This window comes from Rutidosis leptorrhynchoides, chromosome 2 (genome assembly GCF_046630445.1).
Source record: "Rutidosis leptorrhynchoides isolate AG116_Rl617_1_P2 chromosome 2, CSIRO_AGI_Rlap_v1, whole genome shotgun sequence".
NCBI classification, from domain to species: Eukaryota; Viridiplantae; Streptophyta; class Magnoliopsida; order Asterales; family Asteraceae; genus Rutidosis; species Rutidosis leptorrhynchoides.
Window position 1 is genome coordinate 334,267,053 of NC_092334.1, and position 11,482 is coordinate 334,278,534.

Genomic DNA, 11,482 nt, shown 5'->3' on the forward strand with positions numbered 1-11,482 from the left:
TTACAAACATTGCATTCGTTTTTTTTAAAAGACAAACTTTCATTACATCGAAAGTTGACGGCATGCATATCATTTCATAATATATTCAACTATAAATGACTTAATAATATTCTTGACGAACTCAATGACTCGAATGCAATGTCTTTTGAAATATGTCATGAATGACTCCACGTAATATCTCTAAGATGAGCAAATGCACAGCTGAAGATTTCTTTCGTACCTGAGAATAAACATGCTTTCAAGTGTCAACCAAAAAGGTTGGTGAGTTCATTAGTTTATCATAAATAATCATTTCATAATTTTAATAGACCACAAGATTTCATATTTCGATTTCTCGTAAATATACGTCTCATGCATAGAGACAAAAATTATTCATATGGATTGAACACCTGGTAACCGACATTAACAAGATGCATATAGAATATCCCCATCATTCTGGGACGCCCATCGGACATGATAATTTCGAAGTACTAAAGCATTCCAAATTCCAGAATGGGGCTTGTTGGGCCCGATAGATCTATCTTTAGGATTCGTGTCAATTTGGGGGTCTGTTCCCAAATTCTTAGGCTACCAAGTTAAAAAGGGGCATATTCGGCTTCGATCCATTCAACCATATAATGTAGTTTCAATTACTTGTGTCTATTTCGTAAAACAATTATAAAAATAGCGAATGTATTCTCAGTCCCAAAAATATATATTGCAAAAGCATTTAAAAAGGGAGCAAATGAAGCTCACAATACTGTATTTTGTAGTAAAAATACATATGACGACATTGAACAAGTGTAGGGTTGGTCTCGGATTCATGAACCTATATCAAGTATATATATATATTAACACATATGATCGTATTTGGATAATTTACATATATTATTATTAATAATATACTTGTCGTATTATATGTTATTCAGATAAATTTTAATATATTTAATTTATTTATATATACTAATATTTATCATTCATTATAACATATTAATAAAAAAAATCTTATTTTTAGTTTATATATGATAAAAAAATATGTTTATATATTGATCGATATCTTATATATATATATATATATATATATATATATATATATATATATATATATGTTTAATTTAACATCATCTTGATAATAAGAATATAACGATATGTAATATTAATATTATTGTAATGTATTTTTTATATAAAAATCTATTTTTTAAAAATACTGAAAATGATAAGAATGATACTAGTAATACTACTAATACTAATAACTAAAATAATATTAATTTTTCTACTACTACTAATAATAATAATAATAATAATAATAATAATAATAATAATAATCAAAAGAAGTCTACCTTCAAAAGAAGCTTAAAAAGGAAATAAATGCCATAGTCCGGGATTGAACCCAAGACCTCTCGTTCCCCTACACGCACCTTAGACCAATCCTCTGCCTGTCCATTTTTGTTCTAAATCAGAACTTAAACTTATTTAATCCCGTTTTCATCTGTTTCATCTCCTAGCCCATATGTGATATTACATTAGTCCACCAAGCCCATTAACATATTTGAATTAAATTGATCGATGGATGATTGGGTCTAAATTAATTAACAGCTAGAGAAAAATATAATACGATGGATTGTGGGTTTGTTAACTCGACAGCAAAAGGGATCAGGCAATCAACTCGATCAAAACACTTTGTTCTTCGGCAACAACAATAGCAATTCGATATCTTTTCTTCATAATCATCATCGATATCATTCATCTATATTTATCAAGATCCTAACCATAATTTCATGTATTTTCTTCACCATCATAACCATCAATATCATCCTTGTCATCATCGTTTTTATCATCATCATCATCCTAATCCTAATTATCATTGCGATCAACATATATCATCTCACATCACCATCGTCGTCATTTAATACCATCATCAACTCTTATCTTAACTATTACGGAGTATTATCAAAATCACACTTCATCACCATTATCCTAATACTATCAATATCACCCGAAAGAAAATAGCAGCCAAGTAGCATTTTCAACCCAAGAAAATGAAGAGTCCAACAGAAATTCTGTTTTGGGTCACGGCCCACCCTCAAATCGTTAACAGATGCAGAATAGGATGCTGTGTGGTTTTGTTTTTTGTTTTTTTTAAATACATATAAAAAGCAAAGATGGTGGAACAATACGCATGATTAATTATAATAACCAAGTCCCACACAACTCCATTTGTCGACCAAAAAGTCCCAACTAGTTCCCACCTGATGCATATAATAATAAACAAGTGAAGTGGTAGGGTTTCGTGAGCAGGTAAACATAATCGAAGGTCTAGTATGCGAATTACACAAGTGGGGATCCTTAATTATTTTAGGAAGGGGTCAATATGCTACCCACTCCAACTTCTACCAAAATAATTCTTTATTGCTAGTTCACACCATAAATTTGTTGAGGTTTGATCAGACAGAAACAGTAGCAGCTCCAATTAATTCGATTGAGTGTTCAGTTCATGTGAGGTTAAACCGTTCGAAAACAGCAACAAAATGGTGTTTGCAGATTTGGTTTGATAGTGGTTGATTTGGGTGATTTAGTGTGGCTCACAAGGGTGATATATGGAGGTGGTGACGGGTTTGAGAAAGAGGAAAGGGAGGTAGATATCTAGCGAAAGAGAAAAGAGAAGTAGGAGAAAGTTGTGGTGATTTTCAAAGAGTTGTGTTGATGATGAAGAATGTGATGGAAGTGGCGATATAAGGGTTATCATGGTGTATGGTGGCGGGTGTTCATGCTCGATAGTGGCGGTTGTTTATCATGAAGAAGAAGAAATATTGAGTAGTTGATCAAGGAAATAGAAAACAGAAAGATGTTACGATACTGTGTTTGTGATTGTGTGATATTTCTCCATTTACGTATATAATATAGATATTATCATATATTAATCAAACAAAGAAAAACGTGTGGAGACAATAACACAAGAATAATAGAAAGCCATAAAAATTGGAATTTGAAAGTGATGTTAAACCAAATTTGGAAGGTTTCGATTTTAATTTCAACAATTAGGAGCAGTATTATCAATCAGGTACAGTTTGAAAATGATTTAGAACTGGACTTGGATCCTATAATTATAAATACGTATTTGTTTTGTATTGGTATGTATAATATATAACTAGCTGTATATGTATTGATATATGCATACATATATATATATATATATATATATATATATATATATATATATGTATGCATGTAATTATGTATATGATTTTTATATATTTATATATGATGTATTATAATTAATCTTATTACTTAACAAATATAACTATAACAATATTACTCTTAATGTTATAAATAATAAAATTTCTTTAATAATATTCTAGTGATAATAATATTATTATTAATGATAATAATAATAATAACTATAAAATTTATAACTATAATATTAATAATACTAATGCTGATTATAATAATACTAATATTATTATTGACAGTAATAATAATACTATAGCAATTCATATGTTTCAAACTTCATATCTATATCATATATATTATATTAATACAAATAATAATATTAATATTAATATAAATAATAGTGAGAGTAATAATAATAATATTGATATAATACTATATCTCAATTTGTAGTTATATATTATTAACTATGTAATATTTGATAATTATTTAATATATTATATAATAACTTTTATTGAATATTTATCATTTATGAATTTTATATATTTTTTTATAGTTCCAATTTATTATATATACTTACATTTATATACATATATGTATGCATATTTATTTACAAACAATTGTTCGTGAATCGTCGGAATTAGGCAAAGGTCAGATGATTTCATAAAATAGTTCAAGCATTTTAAGACTCAACATTACAGACTTTGCTTATCGTGTCGGAATCAAATATAAAGATTAAGTTTAAATTTGGTCGGAAATTTTCGGGTCGTCACAAAAGGCGTAAGTCATGAAAGGTAGGATTTAACTGACTTCTGAACCAGGTAACGTACACGCCTACTTGAAAAACCATACATAATCATTTCAAAATTATGATCGAGTTAAAACTCAAAACTCAAACTTGCTTTATCTTCTGAGACGCTGTTGGGACTTACCCTCCTTTCACCAATTATAACCCGTGAAGGATTTTTTTTAAAAGGGGTAACACCGTATATATAAAAAAATTTATTACGGAGTATGTAAAATTAGGGAGGTGATCCTCACACACCACTTTTTGATGGGAAGTGATATTTCTAAACTTTAATTGATAGATCCACACACATTTGTTGCTTTTTTCCAATAATGCCCTTCAAAAAATTGTATCAAGAAATTTGTGTAACATATCATTAAGGGCAGTTTAGTAAATCTAGTTGGATCTATCAAATACATGTTTGGAAATATCAATTCTCCTTTTTGATCCACGTACACCTAATTACCTATTTTACCTTGTATTTATAATAATAAAATACAAGTTTAACTTTCAAAGGATATAATTATAATTTTATGAGACAAAAGTATAAATAAATAAAAGGTGGTGTTCACCTCCCATAAAATTATTTCATCTGTCTCTAATCCACGGGAGAGAAAGAATTAAAAATAAAAAGTTATTACAATAACTATCAATGAATATGACGGAATAAATCTAAAAATAAGGCTTCGGATATAGTAGTAATTACACAATTAGTTAGATTAGAAACATAATAAAAAAATATATATTTCCAGCTCCTCTCGATTCATAAAATTCCCAGATTTATTTATTTACTTTTTATACATAAAACCCTAGCTTGATTTCGCGCATTTGTTGAATTCAATTCAATCCAATCAAATGCATTGAATCATAATTAGCAATAGAAACGAGTGTGTAATCAGATCTGATTATAATGAGAAACTTTCAGGTGATGAATTTGAGGTGGTTGGATGTCGGTGCTAGGGTTTATATGTTATTATCATCATCCAGCTACAGTTGTTATTATTATTATCATCATATAATAGTATGATATGAAAAGCATTATTACGATATTATCAAGTAATAATAATAATAATAATAATAATGGAGGATTATTATGTAGTAGTATTGACTTGATGAAGATTAAAGTTGTAGCTCGTCATATTTCGTATCGTACAATATTTCATGCAATATTAATCCTGGCTTTTTTATTACCATTTGTTTTTATTCTTACTGCTCTTATTACTCTTGAAGGTGTCAACAACTGCTCTTCTATTGGTACTTCACTTGCACCTATTTTTTGTTTTTTTATGTTTACTCATTCATTTTTATTTTTATTGTTATGTTAGTTGTTGTTGATAAATCTGTTGTTATGAAATTAGGATTGAATGGTAGATCTTGATTCCATTAGTGAAAATTAGAACTTAGACTCTGGTAGAAGTTTGGTGTTTCTAGATCTGGCATTAACATATATTTAGGGATGATTGAAATAAGAGAGGATTTAGTTTAGAAAGCAATTTGAATACAATGTTGAAATGTTCCGAAATCATGATAGATGAATTTAAGAAGATATATAGGGATTTCTTCATTTTCCGATGATGGAACTTTACGTGATTTGAATTGTAATCTTAGTTGAATGATTGGTGGACTTGTCGAGTTGTCGTTGATGAAAAATTGTAATCTGAATCGCTAACGACTGTTTCATCTCTTTTCTATTGTAATGGAATACTAGTCATGCTTTTAAAAAATAAGTTCCCTTCAAATCGATCTGGATTGTTTATTTATTTATTTTTTTTTTTCATTTTTGACATGGTTTTTGAAAATTTGTTGAGAAATTGGTTCAATAAACATGGTTTGAGTAACTATCACATGGTGGATGATGCTCTGAAATGTCCCTTGCTATTCACAAAACTTTTGATGTTCACATATTAATAACAGTTTAAATCTATACTGTCGGCCTATAATCATCATTATAGGTAGCACAATACCGCTGTATCCATTATTAATACTGCTTTCTTATGTTTATAATGTGTTTCTGTTGCAACTTTTGTTGTCTTGCAAAGCTCATGTAGTTGTATCTATTGCTTGTGAAGTTTGTCTTGTATATCTATCTCCATCTGTATTTCTGTATCCTTTTGGTTGTTAAGATGCTAATCTTTGTACTAAACTGTTAATAACATGTTCACCTACTTATTTTGAACGTGTCATTTCCTATTATATTCTGTTTTCTTAACACTTTTCATGATATACATATTTGTAGCTCATTTTTTGATTCTTTCATGCTTCAGATTGTTTAGGCAGGCGTTGGGGACCAAAGCTTCTTGGGAGTGGTGATGATTTTGGGGTAAGTTTACTGGTTATTGTCTTTATATAAAGGTGTTTAAAACCATTAGAACTGGCATCTCAAACTTTTTATTTTTTTATTTTTTTATTTTTTTGGTAACCAGAGATATCTCACAGAATTTTACGCAATCCTTGATCAAGTGCATTATGAACAAGTCCCAGATGATCTTAAGCTTCCTGATAACTTTAAACAGCTTGTTTCAGAAATGAAAAGCAACACATACAATGCCAAGGAATTTGCCTTTATATTGAAAGGAATGGTATGTCAACTTCCATGTGTTTATGTTTTCGTGTTTTGACTGTTGCAATGTATTTCTATTTCAATTTTCTTTACAAAGGATTCAGTAGTTTTTTTGCAATGCTTACCATGTTTAGTATGACCTTAACTTTGTCATCTACCTTGAGTAATTGCATAAAAAGGTAAATGGACTTTAAATTGATATCTGGTTTAGGCAACAGCTTTATTTTATCACGAAAAGGCCCATACTTCCATTATTATTATTATTATTATTATTTATTTATTTATTTATTTTTACAACAATAGGCTCAAACCTTGGAACATATTAATAATAAGATATATTTTCAACAGTTTGAGTTAGGGTACTCTAACGTGGTTACTTGGGTCAAAATAATCATGTGTCAGCTGATGCGTTGTGAACATTGACCATGTTGACCTTTTCCTGCTCTGGCACCTGGAAATTGTTTGATTTATAACTTTTAAGATGACTTTGAATTCCAACTTTCTTAAAGTTTTGGCCTTTTTTGTACCTGCATTGATGTTGGTAACCCAAAACATAAGTGAAAACAAAGTTTGTTGGCTTCTTACGCAATTAGCACTTCTACATTCTATAACAAGTAGCCTCTTAATATTCTGACTGTAGACAGTGATATTATTTACCATATTTTTATTCATCTGACATTTATTACATATATACTTCACTTGGGTCTATTATTGAGCTAAGTTTCTTTTTATTGAACGTTTTACAGATGGAAAGATCAGAGAGGGAAATCAGAGAATCTAAATTCCAAGAACTAATGAACAAACATTTTGCAGCAACTTCTATACCTAAAGGCATCCATTGTCTATCTTTACGTTTAACCGATGAATACTCTTCTAACGCTCATGCACGAAAACAATTGCCTGCACCAGAACTACTCCCACTTCTCTCTGATAATTCGTATCACCACTTTGTTGTTTCAACCGACAATATCCTTGCAGCTTCAGTTGTAGTTTCTTCTGCTGTGCAATCATCTCTTAGGCCTGAGAAGATTGTGTTTCACGTAATAACCGACAAGAAAACTTACGCAGGCATGCACTCATGGTTTGCATTGAATCCGGTCTCTCCAAGTATTGTTGAAGTCAAAGGGATACATCAGTTTGATTGGTTGACTAGAGACAATGTTCCCGTTCTTGAAGCTGTGGAAAATCATCACGGTGTTCGGAATTACTACCATGGAAATCATGTAGCTGGTGCTAATCTTAGCGTTACACCAAGATTATTTGCCTCCAAATTGCAGGCTAGAAGTCCCAAGTACATATCACTACTCAATCATATTCGTATATATTTACCAGAGGTAATCAGATGATGTTTATTCATTTAGCTAAATTTAAGAAATATAAAATTTGATGGTTTGCGTTTATGACATTCAGCACTTTCTGTATGTGAGTGATGGTAGAATTTTTTTATTGGGCTTGTATTTTGGTTCTGCTCTAGGAATTCGTCCCTAAAAATTTGTATAAATAGGTGATGCGTTAGTTATGATTATAAAAACATCATCATCATCATCATTAAAATAATAATGAATATATAATATAGATATTATGAATCAATGATTTAGGAAGTCCAGTGCATTTAAATTACACGAGCAATTTTTATTCCATTTGAACCCGTTTTCCTTTTAGCTAGTTTTTTGGTTCAACCCGAAAACACATAGCAAATTAACCCACTCATGGGTAAATACACAAAAATTGGCAACTCTGTTTCTATTCTCAATGTTTTCCCTTTATTTCTGGTCAGTTCACATGATGGTTTACTGATGTTATATTTGTTAACTTTCTACAGCTCTTCCCGAACCTTGACAAGATCGTTTTCTTGGATGATGACATTGTTATTCAACGTGACTTGTCTCCACTTTGGGATATCGATCTTGAAGGGAAGGTTAATGGAGCTGTTGAAACCTGCAAAGGTGAAGACCCGTGGGTTATGGGTAAGCGATTTAAAATCTACTTCAACTTTTCTCACCCACTTGTAGCAAACAATTTGGACCCGGAAGAATGTGCTTGGGCTTTTGGGATGAACATCTTTGATTTGGGTGCATGGAGAAAGACTAATATAAGAGAAACGTATCACTCATGGTTAAAAGAGGTAAATCTTACGTGTGTATAATATCGGGAAATAAGTTTTGTAGTGTGCAGAGGTTTTTAATAAGTTTTGTTATCTTATCTTCCTTATGGAAAAAGTCAGCATGCACCTGAAAAGCATTCTGAGAATATTTAAGTTGCATTTCCTGTTTGCTTGTGTCTTCTGTGTTTTTGTGGCTGAAGTAGAACCCTATCATCTTTGTGTTTGAATTTTGTGTGTGTGTGTGTGTGTGTGTGTATTCTTTACTATTTTGTCTTCTTAATTTTTTATTATATGTTTACCAATTGTATAGATAGATACTTCAATCAGAATTGGATCCTTTTGCTATATGTAATGTAGATTTGGCAAAGTTGGTTTCTTCCAGAGTTGGCAAAATGCGTGGACTGGGTAATGGTTGATTTTTAAAACTGGTTTGGTGGACCTACCAACGCTTGATGTGTCCATTTAATTACTACTTACTACTAAGGCATTATATCGACAGCAAAAATTAGAATATCAAGTATGATTTTTTTAACGACAGCCCTTGTTAATATGCATAAAAATGTTGTACATAGTGGTTTTATATTGACTTTAAAGTGACGTTTATTGATTTGTACAACACAATGGGCCGCCGTTGGAAAAATCTGATTAACAGTACTAGTTTCTAGAGAAACCAATTAGGAGGTGATTGCAAAAGTACAATTTTTACAAGTTACCTTTTCATGTCCAACCAATGTTTTCAATGTTACTCATTCAACCTGTTGAGAATTTTACATATCTAAATTCGACCTTTGATTTTCTCATTCTTGTAGAAGTTGGTTGAGTCGGCCGACGTGCCGCTTTGGGTATTGGCCCGTCCGTTTCGCTCCTGAATGCCTAAAAAGTCCGGTAAGTCTGGCTGAGTCAGGTCTGAATTGGTCAAAGTTAAAGTTGGTCAAAGTTAGGTCAAAATATGTGATTTACATATATGCTTAAAATATTAATTACTAAAAGTTAATGTTGGTTGAACTCCTGACTAGTCCCCGTCTTGTACCCGACTCGGCCGACTAGTTCCTCTAGGGTCCCGACCGACTTGTCCCCAACTCACAACCTTTACAACTGTGAAATTTCCACCTCTAGTTGTGCTGTTTGCTGGTTGAGATACTATCTGCACTCTGAATTTATAAATATGGTTGTATTCTCCTAGGAAGTTGGAATATAATGTAGTAATAGTTTAAAGAACGAACCCCTCCTACACAATTAGCCCCACTCCACTTAATGTGACCTGCATTATTTACAACATATCTTGTCCTTTAACATTGATCATTCTTGTGCATTTTTGTTATTTAGCAGTACGGAGTAGACCATATATCTCGTTTATCAGTATCTGGCATGCAAAATGTATAAAGATGTACGATTTGGTTGTTTGCAGAATCTGAATTCAAATTTGACATTATGGAAGCTTGGAACACTACCTCCAGCCCTGATCGCTTTTAGAGGTCACGTTCAACCAATTGACCCATCATGGCACATGCTGGGTTTGGGCTACCAGAACAACACAAGCATCGAGAGTGTAAAAAAGGCTGCAGTAATTCATTACAATGGCCAATCAAAACCATGGCTAGAGATCGGGTACGAACATCTTCGCCCTTTTTGGTCAAAATATGTCAACTACTCCAACGATTTTGTCAAGAGTTGCCACATCTTGGAGTAGATCGAGATTTATTTCATACGATGGTAATACAGTTTTTGAAAAAGTTGTGGGACCTGGGACCCACATCAGTGATCAGTAGCTGCATTCTTTTGGTCTGTAACACTACCCTTTTTTGTTCAGACAATATTTTGCCCTCTAGATCAGGAGGGCATTTTGGGTATACATTATTGATAGGATGAAATAATAGGAATTTAAGTATGGTGCTGGGATGAAGAATTGTCTTTGCTTTAAAGTACCTGAGATTGAAAAGATGAATATCCTCACCCTAGCCCAATTAGCTTCAGAAAATGATATGATTCTTTATTCCCATATAAGTTTTGTTTTTATATAATTGTGTTAATGTTAATTCGGAGGCTGTAGATGGCTGAGATTTATTTGTCACAGGAACATTGTAACATTATTTATAGGTTATATGTCGGTAATGGTCATGTACTATTTATGAGGAACATTTAAATGCGCAGTAAATTCTTTTTTATCCGAGTTTTATAGTTCTTGTATTTTGAACATGAATCATGATCATGATATCTTGCTATTTACATGGTTGTGCTGTTAGTTGATCGTTCTTTCTTTGTTACAAGTATGTATAATTTTACATGGTTATGCTGTTAGTAGATCGGCTAAATTTACTACTTCTATACCTCTTCTATTTTTTGTTCTCTATAAAATATGATTTGATATTTTGATGCTGACTATGTATGTTTTTAAAAGGTATGGAGTAGGTGTGTTTTGTGACCTTATGTGTGCTAGAAAGCCATAGGGCATGTACATGGTCCTAATAAGCCCTTTGCTTGATGAGCATGGTAAACAAGAGACCAATTATACAATGGTTTGACACAAGGGTATTATCTGTCTGTCAATTAACACAATAAGAGATTACCAAAGTCATTTGAGTGTGAGCTTTTAAAGAATCTTACTTAGATCACTCAAATACTCATTTGAGTACTCTCACAACAAATCGTTAAGATGTGTTCAACAACAAATCGTTATGATGCGTTCAATGTTGTTTCACCGGAACTTGAGTTCTATTATATTAATACATATTAATATTAATATTTTGTCAAAAAAGAAAAAAGAAAAAAAAAAAAAAAAAACTCACTATTGTATTTGTGACATCTAAGACCATCTTTAACGATGATGGATGTTTTGGAGTGTTGCTGGGTGGGGTGGTATGTTTGATGGACGTGCTGGTAAATT

At 31.5% G+C, this 11,482-nt stretch overlaps 1 protein-coding gene across 1 annotated transcript; it reads left to right on the top strand.

The window, feature by feature from the left end:
- Positions 1-4,692: 4,692 nt before the first annotated feature.
- Positions 4,693-10,765, top strand: LOC139891899 (probable galacturonosyltransferase 14). Its single transcript, XM_071874922.1, has 6 exons — positions 4,693-5,188; positions 6,199-6,254; positions 6,358-6,513; positions 7,241-7,828; positions 8,317-8,619; positions 10,007-10,765. Exons 1-6 carry the CDS (start codon positions 4,963-4,965, stop codon positions 10,286-10,288), a joined length of 1,611 nt encoding a protein of 536 aa, XP_071731023.1. The 5' UTR covers positions 4,693-4,962; the 3' UTR covers positions 10,289-10,765.
- The last annotated feature ends 717 nt before the right edge of the window (positions 10,766-11,482 follow it).

Excerpts from the sequence above, each read along its gene's own strand:
- LOC139891899 (XM_071874922.1), top strand. The coding sequence starts at position 4,963 with ATGAAAAGCATTATTACGATATTATCAAGTAATAATAATAATAATAAT. Across the intron at positions 5,189-6,198 it reads CAACAACTGCTCTTCTATTG|ATTGTTTAGGCAGGCGTTGG; the intron begins GTACTTCACTTG and ends TTCATGCTTCAG. Across the intron at positions 6,514-7,240 it reads CCTTTATATTGAAAGGAATG|ATGGAAAGATCAGAGAGGGA; the intron begins GTATGTCAACTT and ends AACGTTTTACAG.